This window comes from Onychomys torridus, chromosome 7, assembly GCF_903995425.1.
Source record: "Onychomys torridus chromosome 7, mOncTor1.1, whole genome shotgun sequence".
Classification (NCBI taxonomy): domain Eukaryota; kingdom Metazoa; phylum Chordata; class Mammalia; order Rodentia; family Cricetidae; genus Onychomys; species Onychomys torridus.
Window position 1 is genome coordinate 92144797 of NC_050449.1, and position 16954 is coordinate 92161750.

Consider the following 16954-nt stretch of genomic DNA (forward strand, 5'->3'; position numbering starts at 1 on the left):
AGCTAAACATGGTGACCCACGCCTTTAATCCCAGAAACCCAACCTTTAATCCCAGGGAGTGGGGGCAGAAAGAGAAAGGTATATAAGGCATGAGGACCAGGAACTAGAGGAGTAAAGCATGTAGTTAGTTAAGAATTTGGTTGGTTAAGCGTTCGGGCTTTGGAGCAACACAGTTCAGCTGAGAGCCATTAGGATGAGGACTCAGAAGCTTCCAGCCTGAGGAAACAGGATCACCTGAGGAACTAGCAAGGTGAGGTAGCCGTGGCTTGTTCTGCTTCTCCGATCTTCCAGCATTCACCCCAATAACTGGCCTCGGGTTTGATTTTATTAACAAGTATCTTTAAGATTCCTACTACAGGGGACAGCAGCAGCATCACTTGGCCTCATGGTGCTAGGAGGCACTACATCTTGTTTGTTTGTCTGTCTGTCTGTTTGTCTGTTTGTTTGACCCAGGGTCTGATGCAGAGTAACTCCCTAGGAAGCACCAGGTCATCTCCATCATCAGCATCCTTCAAACCCATTCCAGTCTCTCCTCCTGCAGGAAGAACCCCTACTCCTCCCAGGCCCTTCCTGGGCTCAGGGATGGCCTGCAAACCAGCACATCAGCCTAGGGCAGCTCAATAGAACTCACTACCCCACTGCCCGAGATTCTTGTGGTGCTCTGTGCTAGCTTCATTGCAGAATCTGTGCTGGAAGGGAGCATTCATCTCTCAGCCTGCAATGATCCCTACAGCAGCTCCCTAGCACAGCCAGCCCCCAAGTGCTCACGCACAGCCTGACAGGAGCCACGCCTTCTTTTGCGTGTCTCCAGGAGTTCTGGAGACAGCTGCTCTCACTGCAGAGTACACAGAAGACAGCACAATGTTAGGGGGTTCAGCATTCAACAATCTCTCCCTCAAGATCTTAAATACCAGTGTTCTCTACCAAAAACAAACAAACAAACAAACAAAAAAACCCAAGGCCTCTCTGGGTGTCTTACACTTTGGAGTATATATCATTGGGAAGATTAAAACTGACAAGCCACAGGATGTAAGAAATGGCCAAATTACACCTGAGTCCAGAGAAGAGTGGACTGGGTGAGGAAATAGTGCAGCCAATTTCTTAAGGTTCACATCTGCTCACAGTCTGTACACTAATATTGTAATGTAAGAGTCTGGGAATAGGGACATTTTGGCCATTTAGGAGGGGATGGGGGTACTGGAGAATTTTCCTGGTAAAGGTAATGCCAGAATGGTGTCTTTCAGACCACATAGATATTAGTCAGGTAAACAATAAGAACAAGCATGTCCCAGGTGAGGAACAGAAGCTGCAAAGCTGTGAAGCTCAGAAGTATGAATCCAAGGGCACAGTGAGGGCTATAAGCCATGAGAAGTGGCTGAGTATAGAATGCAGCTGTGATGAAGGATGGAAGGAAAAACCAGGGATCTTCATCTTTGCACCTTTATATTCAGCATGGTGCAAAAACAGCATCCAGTGGCTGGTTCGAGAAACGTCTAATGCTAAGAGAACCAGTGGCCAGGGCTGCAGGGCTAGGCAGGTGAGGTTGTGGCAAGCCTGCACATGCTGGAGGCCCACGGACCCTCTCTACCTGCAGGCCAACACAATCATGCAATTAAGCTGGCTGCATGGCTGCCAAGTGCCATGGGGCCTCCAACTCACTGTGATGGCCACAGGGAGATTACACATTCGGTAAGTCCCAGCGGAGTCTGTGTGAGGCTGGATAGATTGCATAACACAAACTCAAAGAACTAGAAGCTTAGAGCAGAGGGGGGCAGGGTTAGGGAAAGATTAGAATCCAGACAGGGAGAGAGAGAGAGAGACAGGTAACCCAGGTGAGGTCCAGTGGCAGAAACCAGGGGAGGGATGCTACCCCATTTTATCAAAGGGAAGACAGAGTCAGAGATGCTGAGGCATTTGCCCAAAGGCACATGTTAGTAAAGGGAGAAGCTGGGGATTGGCTTCCAAGCCCTGGCAAGTTGCAAGACTACAAGTTTGTGTCACTTCCTAGAGCTGAGGGGTTGACAGGGGTCTCAGTGTCTCAGGATCCACGCACCTTTAGGCTATGGGTCTCACCTGGCCTCTGGAGCCCCAGCTCTGCTTCTCACTGTGTCCCCAGTACCTCATCGAGGACAGGAGGAATGGGAAGATCTCAGTCCAAGGGTGGGGAACAGAACCCCTGCACTGGGCAGGTTTTGTGAGGGCGGGGCTCCAGCTGGAGCGGCAGCTGAGAGGAGAGGCTGATGTGGTTTGCTTTCCTTGTTCTCAGTCCCTGGGGGTAGGGGACCAATTAATATTTTCCTAGTCTCACCTGCACCGAAGGGACAGAATTTCTTCAGCCCACCATAGGAATCTACATGAGACTGGGAAAGTCACCCCAATGGTCACCCACAGAGAGGGTTCCCCATACTGAGGGCCTTCCACACCACAGTCAAGCATGATGCAATCCTGCCCCGCCTGCTGCTCTCTCCGCTGATTCCCTCATGGGTCTTTTGACCTCTTCACTGCTACCCCACAGCTCAGTCCAACTCAATCCTGCACAGGCTAGATTCAGCTAGCACAGTGGTTCTCAACCTTCCTAATGCTACGACCCTTAAATACAGTTCCTCATGTGGTGATGACGCCAACCACAAAATTATTTTTGTTGCTACTTCCTAACTGTAATTTTGCTATGGCTATGGATCATAATGTAAATATCTGTTTTCTGATGGCTTGTGAAAGGGTCATTTGAACTCCCAAAGGGTTTGTGACAGGTTGAGCACCACTAAGCCAGCACCTCTTCCTGTCCACTCAGGCAGGCCCCTTTCTCACCTTTACACGCTAAACTAACTCTCTCCTGCTTTCTCCCTTCACTTCATCCATTTACCTCAAATTCAAAACTAAGATCCCCACACGCTGGCCGTGGTCCCCACACAGTGGCTGCAGTCTGCTCCCAGTTTGGGTTCCCTCCTCCAGCATGGTCCTCCCAGTCCTTACCCTTTAGCTGCCCTTGAACACAAAAACCCTCCTGGGAAACCATGCGTGGGAAGCCTGCTCAGCACCCCTTCCCCCAAACAATCTCTGCCCCCACTAATTCCTAGCAGGGTGTGCTCAGGGGCAGGGACAGTGTCCAGACTGCAGGGTGCTGGTGCCCATAGGCAGCCTTCCATCCAGTAAGGACCTCCAACTCAACTCTCTTCGAGAAGCTGCCTCTGTCTTGCCAGGCCCTTCCAAGCTGAGCCTCAGAAAGGCTCTTGCTCTGAGCCCCTTGTTTTGGTCTATGGAATTTCAGGCAGACTCCCAGCGGCAGTCATTATCCACTGACCCCCAGAACCCTACAGGACAGGGTTCTATGGTTTGGTGCATGTCTAGCTGAGGTCTCACCACAAAGCTCTTCCTTGACCACATGGCCATCCTGCCTCCTTTCAGGAGCACGTCCCTTCATGCCACCCCTTCCGTCAGATTCCTCTGCCAGCATCGAGAAGTTGCCTGAAGGCAGACCCTCGATCACTCTGACCCAGCGGACAGCTGCAGCTAGAGAATGTCTACATCAGGGCAGATGTTTTGGTCCATGTCTGAGACAGGCTCTCACTGAATGGCCTAGGCTGGCCTGGAGCTTGCCATTGGGCCTCTGCCTCCCAACAGACAGCTTACCTTTTTAGGGTAACCAGAAGTCTGGGGTTTTGTGTGAGAACTCCAGATTTTGAAATACTGACCATTGGGGCTGGAGAGAGAGCTTAATGGTTAAGAGCTCTTCCAGAGGACCTGGGTTCAATTCCCAGCACCCACATGGCAGCTCAAAACTGTCTGTAACTTAAGTTCCAGGGGGATCTGACACCCTCACAAAGATATACGTGCAGACAAAACACCAATGCACATAAAATAAAAATAAATAAATTAGAATACTGACCATCAGTTTAAAAGGTTTTCATTGTATAAGCCAAACAAATGACCCCCATACCTCATAATGGCTGTGTCCTGGCTCAATGGCTACCTCACTAGCTCTCTTCAGCGTGTCCATAATCCCAGGGCTGTGGTTGCCAGGGACAGATGGCTCTTTTCACTGCTAGCCTGACCTGGATCTGGCTGCAAAAAATGAAAGCCATGGAACTGACCCCATGCAGCGACAGGGGTTCCTCAGCCCGAAAGGGAAAGTTCCAGGGGCGTGCTCTCCACAGAGAGGGCACACAGCCTGCCTCAGGAGTGGCTCAGAGCCAGGGAGGCAGAGGGCAGAAGGCACATTCAAAAAGGATTTTGTTTTCCTCATTTATTTTCAAAACATTAAACACCATTATCAAAGAATGTGAACATTTTTTATGCTTGACCAAAAAAGAAAGAAATGGCGAGTAGGCTCTTCCCAGAGGTAGGGTGAGGCAATCTAATTTCCATTTTTAAAGAGTAACCAGATGGATGGGCCAAATAAAGGGGAAACTTCCTGGAAACGAGCTGGGCATGGCAACCAAAGCACTGATGGGATTTTCCTGTGTGAAGGTCTCTGGGGTGGCACACTGAGGTGGACCAGCTGTCTGGCTCTGAGCATCCAAGAGGTGCTTTCTCAGCAACTCTTCTAAACTCAGGATTTTAAGCTTTCTAGCTGAAAAGCAGGGGGCCACTTGCTACATCTCACCCTCTGAGCATTATGATTTTCTTTGTTTTTCCTCTGTCTTCCTAACCAAAGTTGATCTGATTTGGAAGGGAGAGGAAGAACAGGCTGAATGCTCTAGACCCAAGGGCAAGGCTCAACCAAACGTCAGCACTACCTGGGTGGCCAGTCACCCACCCTTTGCTTCCTTGGGTTTTTGTTGTTTGTGGTGATATTGTGTCCCCCAATATACTGTGCACCCTAATAAACTTATCTGGGGTCAGAGAACAGAACAGCTATTAGATAGACACACACACACACACACACACACACACACACACACACACACACACCCCTTTAATCCTATCACTCAGGAGGTAGAGATCCATCCGGATCTCTGTGAGTTCAAGGCCACACTGGAAACAGAGCCAGGCATGGTGGTCCACACTTTTAATCCTAGGACTTGAGATCTCATGTCTTGCTTGGAAAAGACACATGCCTTTAATTCCAGGAAGTGATGGCAGGAAGCAGAAAAGTATATAAGGCGTGAGGACCAGGAACTTGAGGCTTTTAAGCTTTTAGGCTTTTAGCAGCAGTTCAGGTGAGATCCATTCAGGTGAGGACTCAGAGGCTTCCAGTTTGAGGAAACAGGGTCGGCTGAGAAGTTGGCAAAGTGAGGTAGCTGTGGCTTGTTCTGTCTCTCTGATCTTCCAGCATTTACCCCAGCAGCCTGCACTAAGGGTTGTTTTTTGTTTTTATTAATAAGAACTTTTAAGATTCGTGTTACAGTTGTTTTGTTTGTTGAGACAATGTCTCAACATTTAGCCCTAGCTGTCCTGGAACTCACTATTAGACCAGGCTAGCTTCGAACTCACAGAGATCCACCTGCCTCTGCCTCCCAAGTGTTGGAATTAAAAGTATGTGCCACCACACCTAACTCCCTCTTCTTTCTATACAGCATTTCCATTAAAAGTCATTCATCTAGGGACTGGGATTGTAGTTCAGTCGGTAGAGTGTTTGCCTAGCATTCAAAATGTCCTGGGTTTGATTCTGAGCACTTCGGGGACCACACAAAGCAGCTTACACCCATAATCCCAGAACTTGGAAAGTAGAAACAGAAAGATCAGGAATTCATGGTCATTCTAGGCTACATAGTAAGTCTGAAGTCAGCCAGGGATACACAAAACCCTGTCACAGAAAAAAAAAAAATCAATCTTGCCCCTCTGCTAGCTGTATAATCTTCAGCAAATTAACAACTGTGCAAAACTATCATTGGTGAGTGACTGACAGCAGCAACCAGCTGGAAGGAGAACAAGGCTGAGGCCCACGGCCAGGAAGTATCATCATAACACCTGTTCATTAAACCCCGACCACATCCTAAGCCCCATGATATACTCTCCTGACTCCTAATGTGTCTTGAACTTGGATTCAAGTTATGTCCTCCCAGAGAATCCTGTGATCTACCTTGACCACATTTCACAGGCTGGTACTTAATGCTTAGTTGTATATGATGCCCTGTGACTTCCCCACTCCATGGTCAATGCACATCCCTGCAGAGCTCAGTGAACATCTGTGGACCTGTATCATTTCTGCTCTGCTCAGTCACTCTATAGAAAAACAAAATCCACCCCTGGTTTGGTCATTGAATTTACACCAGCCTTAATAGTGTCAGTAACCATCCTATACCATCCGTATTCTACTGTAGGTCTAGGATACTGAGTTCTGTCTAGAGGAGCTCTTTAATGGCCCTTTTTGGATTTAAAGGGCATGGCTCCATCTTAGTCTAAAATAGACGGTCACCCCAGCTCTGCAATCAAGTGATGAAAGTGTGGAGTTGTCAGCTCTGGGAGGAAGTGTCCAGGAAAACTGATCCCTGGAAAATGGTAGTAAACTAGGTTGGAGAGAGACAACCACTGGAGAAATTCTCCAAGGGAACGAGCCAGCAAGAAGAGAATGAATGTCCCTCAACTTCACCTTTGGCTCTTTTCTGAGTCATGGGAAACTCCCTTTCTCCTACGCTCTTGGTGACAGCCTGCTGTATGGCACAGTAGTAGGTCTTAGGGAAGAAAATAAGCCCAGCCCACTGTGCACACATGGGGCATAGCAGGTAGCTGGCACTGGAGGTCAGACAGCCAGCAAGCATGGTCCTCACCCTCAAACACTCAGAAATACTGTGGGTATTGGGGGTTTTCACTGATGCTTAGGCAACTTTTTAAAATGGCACCCCTAGAGAACTTTGGTAAGGAGCAAATCCTCTGGGAAGAACTGAGAAATACTGGGTACCTATCTCCTCACACATGTGGAATGGAGGCCTGACCCAGAGAGGAAGGCAGACAGGAGGGAGCTGGGACATCTCTTCTATTATGTGGAAGGGAGGCTCACAGAAGTAGGGGACTCGCTTAAGATCACACAGACGACAGAGAGCAGCAGAAATTAGAGTAGGGACTTCTGAGAAAGGCAAATAGGAGTCCCTAAGGGTAGGGTGCCTGCTCTGAAGCCTAGTTGGGTGGCCCCAGACCCCTGCTTGGCACTGTTGGAGACCCTGCCTAGGGCAAACCCACTCCACCCTGTCCTATTCCATTCCACCCACGCATAGGCTCTTTCCAAACCCTCTGCCCATCCTTCCTATTCACCCACACCAACCCTAAATAGAAGCATCCCTGTGAACCGCTTTCTCTATTAGAATGGTTATTTTGTTAAGGCGCCAAGTGACCAGTTCCTGCACCTCTTTCCATCCTTCTAGCCATCCCCAGTTGGAGTCCAGAAATAAAACAAAGGCTTTGTTCCTTTATTTTTATTTCCTCCATAAAATCTTAAACATGCAGGAAACACCCACCCAGTCCTAGATAAGTGGACTCAGGCCACAATCCACGGAGGGTGGGTGGAGCTTGGGTCAGTAAGTGGAGTGGACAGGGGAGGCTGAGGAGCCAGCTGGCCTTAAATGCCAACAGGGTACCTGACCTTCGTAGACCTGATTTCCTGCGGGAAAAGGGCTTGGTGTGTGCAGTGGTAGACCTTCCCACTCTGCCAAGAATCTCAACCTGAGGAACGTGGGTGTGGAAGGATGGCTGAGGGGACATATTCTATACAAAGTTTAAAAAATATTACAGGTCCCCAAGGCACTGGGAAGTGTCTCCACCCTTCTTCCCTCATCTCCAATAAAGCAGTTTTGAAAGAGCACACAAGAGGGGCTATTTCGGACTTTGGGCATGATTCCTAAGAGGATGGCACTGGCTGAGAAAGACACATTGCCCTGATCACCCCACTGAAGCTTCAGTTTCCTCTGGTGTTAATTAAAACATGAGTAGGTGAATTTGTGATTATCTAAAGGGGGGGGAGGGTCCCAGAAAGTGTGTTGAAATTCTAAAGGATTAAAAAAAGAAGAAAGCCGGGCGGTGGTAGCGCACACCTTTAATCTCAGTGCTCGGGAGGCAGAGCCAGGCGGATCTCTGTGAGTTCGAGGCCAGCCTGGGCTACCAAGTGAGATCCAGGAAAGGTGCAAAGCTACACAGAGAAACCCTGTCTCGAAAAAAAAACAAAAGGAGGAGGAGGAGGAGGAGGAGGAAGAGGAGGAGGAGGAGGAGGAGGAGGAAGAGGAGGAGGAGGAGGAGGAGAACAACAACAGCAGCAGCAGCAAATACCCTGAAATTGATTCTTTTGAAATGAATGTAATGCTTTTGGGAGACGAGAGTCTGCCCCCAACTTTCCCCTAAACGATCAGCTCTTAAAGGGGTAGGTGGCCTCTGAATTACTGGTGATTCTACCAATTCACACACAGCGCCACTTGACTACAAATATTTTTAATCTCAGTGTTTGGTATACACTGTGGACAACCCAACACACAATACATGGTGTGGGTTCTTGTAAACCCAAACTTTTCTTTAGAAATTGGGTCTGTAAATACAACAATTCACATATTTTGTATAACCAAACAGAACTTAGTTCTATAGTATATGTAGCTGGTACCACTTGTATAATAGGACAAACCCTAGGTCTTTCTGAGGTCTCCAGTCAGCCTTGGAGACTTTTGACATCTCCATTAGATGGAGAAGGCTCCAGAAGTGTGACCCCTTGCTGGCAACTCAAAACAAGGTGCTTCATCCTTACCAGTTCACAATGAGGATTTGAGGACCACCGCAGGTCCCTGTGGTGCATTACAAAACCAGCTGAAATCTCAGCCACCACTAGTGACACATTGGGAAAAAAAAATCCGCCAGTGAGGAAGGCCTTCCAGAACCGTCTGCCTCGCCACAGCACAGCTTTATGAAGCATCTCTCTGCCTTTCTTACTCAAGCCCAAGCTGACTGCTAACAGCCTGTGGGTGGGAAGAAGAGGTTGCCTCCAGCTGTCACCAGAAGCTTCCACCCTCTGCAGCTGAAGAGCTGGTTATCCCTGCCTGGTAGAGAAAAGACTCCCCAGGGGCCCATTCTAAAGGAAGAACAGGAACATGCAGAATTGGGGATCAGAAAGTGCCTCCATTGGTCCTGCTGCTTCCTTAAAGCCAGTCCTGTACTTTTTTTTGGTGTGGTTTTGGGTTCTTTTGAGACAGGGCCTCTCTACAGTGCCCTGACTGTCCTGGAATTCACTATGTAGACCATGCTGGCTTTGAATTCACAGACCTGCCTCTATCTCCCAAGTGCTGGGATTAACATTGTGAGCCATTATACCTGGCCTTACACTCTTGCTTTGAGACAGGGTCTCATGTAGTGCAGGCTGGCCTTGAAATGTAGCTAGGATGACCTTGAACCCCTGATCCTCTTGCCTCAACTTCCCAAGTGACAGGAATACAAGCATGCACCACTGTGCCCAGGTTACTCCTACAAGTTCAGAATAGACTGTGGACTTTTTCAATGATTGTTTAAGATGAACGTCACAAATCAGCAGATTCTAAAAAGAGAGTCATAGCTTTTCAGTCTTTTCCAAACCACACCTTTTAGTCTCCAATTAAATTACAGTTGGGTTAGAACTAAATTTTGCTCCGAAACCCAGTGATCAAGGCAGATGTTTGTGAGGACAGATGAACAGATGGATGGTTTGAAAAAGACCTTTGAGAAGCCCAACAGTGCATACCACCTTACCTCCCAGTGTGGTCATATGAGGAGAATGGAGTTTCTATCAGCATCCTCAGTAGAGGCCTCACTAGCATTTTGGGTGGGTTATCTGGGTATGAGGCCACACTAGCATTTTCGGTGGGTTACCTGGGTATGAGGCCTCACTAGCATTTTCGGTGGGTTACCTGAGTATGAGGGCAAAGAGAGGTCTAATACCTGGAAACCAGGTACAGCCCTCAGCAGGCTCACACTGGGCCCAGACTCACCAAGTCAAATGACCAGGCCCTGGTTTTAAGTCCTGTGCTGCCCTGGGAAGGATCAAGTGCGGATACAATGGTCACAGCTGTTCTTCTGAGTCATGGTGTTCATTACACTATCCTTTCCATTTTTCTTTTTCCAAATTAAAACAATAAGGTGAGAAAGTGATTTAGGGGTTCATAGGTGGCTGTAGGATTAATGGAGTCAGGGTTACTACCATTCAGTCCTCTCTATACTCAGGAATCAGCCACAGGTTTACTTTTGAGGTTTCTGCTGCCTTCAGTGTTTTCATGGAAAAGGTATTCCACCCACTCTCCTTAAAAGGGCCCTGCCCCATGGTATTGATTATGTAGAATCAGACCTCATGGCACCAGCAGAGAGGGGACTGAGTTGTTTGGTCCTCCAGTTCTGGGGACAGCAGATGCAGCAGAAGTAGCATATGCTTGAAACAGAATGTGCTCAGACTCCTCCCTGGCACCACATCTCCAAGCTCATGGCTATGGAGACCTGCTTAGCCTTCCTGAATCCCAGTTTCCACAAGCGCAAAAGGCTCACAGCACCCAGCAACAGTTCTGAGGTTCAGGGACAGCAGACAGAAAGTGGACAGGACAGGGCAAATCCACGGGTCTTTGCCCAAGGGAAGATGCGTGGGTAGATGGGTGGGTAGATGGATCGATGGACAGACAGATGGATAGGTGGGTGAATGTATAGATGGCCATACCGATAAGCTATCTTTAAACCAAGCCACTGAGAAGTTGAAGAAAGCAAAACCGCCCATCCTGTCAACACACGACTGTGAGTGGTTTGTGTGGGACAGGGGTGAAAGGAAAGAATTTTGAAACCATGAGCAAATTCCCTAGTGGAACAGGCTAACCTGATGGGCAATATGTGCCCGCTCTACAAAGGTTCTGCTGGAGCCAAAGCTTTCACAGAAGGAAGGATTCCCTGTGAAGTTTCCTAGTCTTGATACAGGGGTCAGCTTCCCTTATCTGGGGCCTTATCTGTCCACTGACAAACTGTTATTAACCTTTACCTTTAAAATACACTTTTGAAAAGTACTTTATATCCTAGTAAAACCTTTTCTTTTCTTTTTGTTTTATGTGTTTACTTATTTGCTGTAGTAGAGAATCTATCCTTTTACCATGTAGGTCCCAGGGTTGAACTCAGGTCAACAGGCTTGGCAGCAAGAGCTTTTACCTAGTGAGCTATCTCACTGTTTTTTCAGTCTCTTGTAGCCCAGGCTGGCCTCAAACTTGCTATGTACCTTAGGGTGACTTAGCCAGTCTTTCTGCTTCTACCTCGGGTGCTGGGGTTATAGGCTTGTATTACCACACCTGGCTCTTAATTTGAGAAAAATATCCATTTAAAAAAAAAAAAAACCAAGTCTGATATGATGCCTGCTTGTATTTTTTTAAATAAAGCATGGTGACAACTAAACTATTCAAATAAGAGATCTGTCTGTACCACCTCTTATTACCTGTCCCATCATGATGAGAAATGGTTCTGCTGGGTGTGACCCGACACTAAAGATTCAGGAGGGGCCCGCTGGGTCAGGATTCTGTTATTTGAGACAGTTACAACCCTGATCATGTTCTTCTTCTTGTGGCCCTCTCTAGTCTCCCAGCATATTTCATCTGTGTATTTCATCTAATTCCCATGACAATCCTGGGCAGAGAAGCCACAGACAGGACCTGGGCCTGCACAGCATAGGACCCACCCCAGCCCTATAGACAGTCTCAGGGGACCAGGGCTGAGCTTGCAGCTCCCTATCCTGCCCAGTTTAGCCAATCAGTCCTTGCTGTAGAATCAACTCCATTCTTGGTGGTCTCTAAAATCTCACTAGTGGAACAATCGAATTATAAATTGTGACTTCCATCCATTGAGAGGAAGCTTCATGCCAGGTCTCCAGACAGAGAATAAGCCCTTCTGAGACCTAATATATGTCACCTTAGCTGTTGAGAATGACCCATATTTTCATTTGGCCATCTGGCTATCCTCAAGCCCATCTAATGAAGGGGCCAGGCATACAAAAGGCCAGGTTAAATTCACATGGCCACCCCATGACTCCTGTGAGAAGAATGCCTGAAGAAAACCATCTTGGAGCATATAGGCCAGCTGAAAAGGTTCACTGATGAGTGTGGAAGGCAAGCCAAGGAGGGCTGGTGAGGTGACACTCTCAAGGAATAAGAATGTTGGCTGGGCTGGAGAGATGGCTCAGAGGTTAAGAACACTGGCTGTACTTCTAGAGGTCCTGAGTTCAATTCCCAGCACCCACATGGTGGCTCACAACCATCTGTAATAAGATCTGGCTCCCTCCCCCCAAGAAAAAAGAAGAACGTTGGGTTGGGGATTTAGCTCAGTAGTAGAGCGCTTGCCTAGCAAGCACAAGGTCCTGGGCTCGGTCCTCAGCTCTGAAAAACAAAATGCTACCTAGAGGACAATGCCACAGAGGACAAGCCACTGTGGGCTGCAGAGCAGGGAGTGATGGGTTCAGCCTGGCCTTTGGCTTTGCGGTGACAACACAGCTTCCTTTCTCAGAGCCTCCCAGGGTAGGCTACCGGCTGAGGACTCATATCTTACCTCAAGCTGGCGGTAGTATCCCAGTCTCTGTCCTTTCAGGCTGCTCTAGAGAAGAACAGTCCCTGGCTGAGACATACACCAGTCTCCAAAAACCATTGCTGAAGCAATGGGCATTAGACCAGGAGGGTCAATCTGTGGCTCATTTTCAGAGATTCCTAACTGCCCCAAGTCATATGCTCTGACTGCTAACCTTGTTAACATGATGAGATTTGAAATCATCTAAGAAACTAACCTCTGGGCGTGTCTGGGAGGGTGTTCTGGGACATGTTTAATGTAGTGGGGATTATCTGCCCTGAATGCAGGCAACACTGTCCCATGGGCTGGTGCCCCTGAACTAACTAAAAAGGAGGCGGCAAGTGAAAAGCCAGCATTTGTAGCAGGTATCTTAAAAGTTCTTATTAATGAAAACAAACCTGGAGCCAGGTATTGGGGTGAATGCTGGAAGATCAGAGAAGCAGAACAAGCCACAGCTACCTCACCTGGCCAGTTTCCTCAGACTGGAAGCCTCTGAGTCCTCATCCGAATGGATCTCAGGTAAACTGTGCTGCTCAAAGCCTGAAAGCTTAACCAGCCAAATGCTTCTAGTTTCTGGTCCTCACACCTTGTATATCTTTCTGCTTTCTGCCATCACTCCCTGGGATTAAAGGCTTGAGTCACCATGCTTGGCTGTATCCTTGAACAGATGGATTTCTGCCTCTGGAATGCTAGGATTAATGGTATGTGCGACCACTGCCTATCCTCTTGTTTAATATTGTGGCTGTTCTGTCTCTGACCCCAGATAAGCTTATTAGGGTGCACATATTTCAGAGAACACAATACCATAACAAGCATTCATCTCTCCTACTCTCTAACTAGGATGCAGTGTGACCAGCTATCTCCTATGTTCACCATCCCAACTAGAAACACTCTCATCAACTGTATTCCCAAACTGTCAGTCAAAATGACCCCTTACATATGTTGCTTGGTCAGGCATTTTGTCACAGTGACAAGTGAAATAACCAACACACACGCTCAACTCTGCACATCAATGTCTTCTGACATTCTCAAACATGCATTTTAAAAAAGCAGCGTCTCCAGATCATGAAAACATCGCACTAAACTCCAGAGCCTCAGCCTCCTTGGCTACCTGTCCCACGCAACAGCATGCTGGAAGTGTACAAGATCTCACAAGAGCCGAGGGTGTCTTTGGGAGATCTGAGCCTTGCTGAGCCGGTTGATATTAGAGTTTTGTTCCTTGCAGCCTGATGCATCCCTGAGGATTTGGACCACAGGGCCTAGAGGCATCCTATCAACTATGAGGTAAGGCTTCAGAGTCTATCAGCAAAGTGCTCTGCTCAGCACCTGTATAAAGGGCACCTGCTAGATACTCCAAATTGCAAGGAGCTCACATCTAGTTCCTTCGTTTTTCCCATCTCTCATAAAGCTGATGATACTGTATAGCTGGCTCATGCCCGCACTCAGACGATCTAGACATTAGAGTGCATTCCAGCTTTGCAAAGGACCTAATTCCCACTTAGTACTGTTTATACAAACTATGCAACAGGAGCAGTGTTATTTTCAGGTACTTCCAGGGCAGCACACTGCTTGGGGGTATTTCATCAGTAGACAAGATTATAATGACAACCACATGGGTCGAATATAACACAGAGCTCACAATTTCCTGAGAACTCGGTAGATCCAGGAGGCTGGTAAACACACGAAGTGTTAGGACCAGTCATCCAAAGGACTCAATTCATTAAAGTCCTCCCTAGTCCCAGACAAACGATCACTGGAGATCAGGGACCAACCTGGGAGGGGTGAGGTGGACTTGTCACTTTATAAAAGAGTGTGAAGGGGGTGGGGATTTAGCTCAGTGGTAGAGCACTTGCCTAGCGAGCACAAGGCCCTGGGTTCGATCCTCAGCTTAAAAAAAAAAAAAATCGTGTGAAATATCTGTGCCTAAAACTAGTAAAAGTTACATTTGTCACACACAAATTATAAATGCAGCCAAGTGTAGTGTTGCCTGCCTTTAAGCCCAGTACTCAGGTAGGTAGATCTCAGTAAGTTCCAGGCCGCCAGGGCTATGGAAACTGCTTTATGCAGGAGCAAGCTGACAGTTCTAGAAGGTAGTAGTCAGTCACCTGCCTCCCCTGAGGGCCTTTCCTCTTCATAAGGCAATGTCAAGGTCATATCTGAGGGTGGCAGTTTCCATCAGAGCAGGGGTCTTGCTTAACCTCCCACTGCAAAGAGACTGACCTTGAAACCCCCACAGCAAGAGAGCCCCACACCACCCACTCTGGCAGAGAAAGGCCAAACCATGCCATAAACCACAGACAGAGATACTGCCTGCCTGCTGGGTAGTGTGAGCAGACCCATGAGTAAACACCACGCCTGAGCGGGGACATGCAATTTACAGGAAATTAGGAGATTTACTGAAATGTTAGCAGCTCAAATTTCTTCTCTGGGGGACAGGAGAAACTCTAAGAAGTGCCTCAGTGAAAGCGCTTTGTTCAGAGCTAAGCCCTGACATGTGCCAGTTATTAATATACACACAGTCGCCACCTCACACTTCAACCCACCACTGCAGGATGCGGGGACTGCTGCGCTATAAATGCACAACACAGTCTGCACTAGCCTTCAAACTCAGCGTCACAGACCCCCACTCACAACAGGCCAGGACAGACAGGGCGTGGAAAGCACAGACTTCGACAGAGTCCTGAGTAGATTGTCTGTCCACTTACCCTTTTCTGGATACCACCGTAGTAACATCTTTCTTGCGGCACCCTGTCTGAAGATGGGCAATCCCCATCAAGTACCCAGTCTTTGTAAGCTTTGCTTTTAAGTGTTCTGTTTACTCCTTAGTCCAGGCAGACCTCTAGAGGCCACAGTTCTGAGCCCTACCAGTCTACTCTTTAATTTGGTCCAAAGGAGCAAAAACCATTGTAGCCTAAGGAGGTTCCCCACCACCAGGGGCTGTCCCAGCGCTTAGGTTCTGACCTAAGCCCAGGTGAAGCTGTCTTTGTCCCCTCTCCAGACTGCTTTGCCCCAAGCCCCAGGCTACCCTCAGCTCTGCAGGGGTTTCTAACTGGATGTCAAGAGCCCACACAGATGCTCACATCTGCTCTTCTAGACAGTCTTCCTGGATCTCCTACCCTTGAGTAGGGACTCTTGAGGTCTCCCACTGACCACACTAGGCTGTCACTCAGTTCGTGCCCCTGCCTTCCTGGTGGGACAGGAGTTGGCATTGAGCTTGACATACGGTGGGGCACCGGGCCGCGTTACTTTAGTGTGAGTGCAGGCCCCAGTCGTGATCAGAGCCGCAGCAACCCAAACCCGGGGCACAGTAAAGAGTTGTTTATGAAGCAAGTTGCCTTTCATTATCCACATGAATGTACCACCCCTCCGCAGATCCCTACCCGGGTTAACGCCATTTTAAGCCAGGAGAGCCCCCACCACCCCGCCGCCCACCTCCCCGCCGAGTCCTTACCCGGGCAGCCGAGGAACCCCGGGGGTGACTACAATCAAAGAAGTCTGTTTGACCCGTAGCCAGGCCCTCCCCACCGAGGTCGCGGTGGCGAGCGACTTGACCGCACACCGTTATGCTGGGGTGGCTGGTGGGAGCAGAGGCCACGCACAGCCAGAGCAGGCACCCGGGTGCAGTGCAGCACGGCGAGCGCCAAGCGGGCCACACCGCCGGCCACACCTCCAGCCCCGGAACAAAGCGCCCGCCGGCCTCGTCCCCGCGGGGCTGCCGGGCCGCTCACAGCGCGCTCCGGACTGGGCTGGGCTCCGGCTCTCGGCGGCCGCCTCCTCGCTTGTACCGGGAGGAGGGAGCGCCGCGCCCGCGCCCGCCGGGCCCCGCGCCGCCGACTGACGGCTCCGCGCCAGCCAGCCCGGCCGCCGCCGCCGCCGTCCCCGCCCCGCCGCCGCCTTAAAGCGACCGCGCACCCCGCGCCTCGAGCGCCTTCCAGTTGGCCTCGACGACCCCAAAACGGCGCCACTGCGGGCGCTGGGACAGCTGGCATCGCGCAGGGTCCCTCGGCCTCACGTACTCACCGCACCGACCCGCAGCCCCGGCGCCGCCGCCCAGCCTGGGACACTTAATGGGAATTCGCCCGGGGCGGCTTTAAAAGAGTCTGAGCTCCAACCTTTAACTCTTGGTAGTGGCCACCAACTTCGAGACCTGAAGATGCCTCCCTAGTCCTAGAGGACTCCTGCCAATAGCGTCCTCAGAACCCCAGGGTTCCGAGAGCCCGCTAGGTGGGAAGTTTCGGGCCTCAAAGTTCATGCCAATTTGCTTAGCGACCCGGACGGGAGGACAAGAGGCGACAACCGCGCAACATTTCGCTGTTCATTCCCCTCCCCTTTCACAAGATTTGAGATAGGATCATATAACGCTGAATGTACACTTTTAAATCGTGCATTTCAGTGGGGTTTTGGTATATTCACAAAGTTGTGCAACCATCGTTATCTAATTCCAGAACATTTTGGTCACTACCCCTTTCCCCAATAAATAAAAACTTCTGTG

At 49.2% G+C, this 16954-nt stretch overlaps 1 protein-coding gene across 3 annotated transcripts in view; it reads right to left on the reverse strand.

Moving 5' to 3' along the window:
* The window catches only part of Mras (muscle RAS oncogene homolog), a 54065-nt gene extending 37751 nt beyond the window's left edge, over nt 1–16314 (reverse strand). The window contains exon 1 of one of the 3 annotated variants that reach the window (XM_036192888.1): nt 15914–16314. Coding sequence is in view for 2 of the 3 variants with exons in the window: in XM_036192886.1 (XP_036048779.1) it covers nt 15168–15195 (28 nt within the window). In the remaining variant the exon portion in view is untranslated. Of the gene's footprint in view, nt 1–15167; nt 15227–15913 lie in introns of those variants that run through there. The other 2 variants (XM_036192886.1, XM_036192889.1) reach the window with 2 other exon arrangements.
* Nucleotides 16315–16954: the final 640 nt, after the last annotated feature.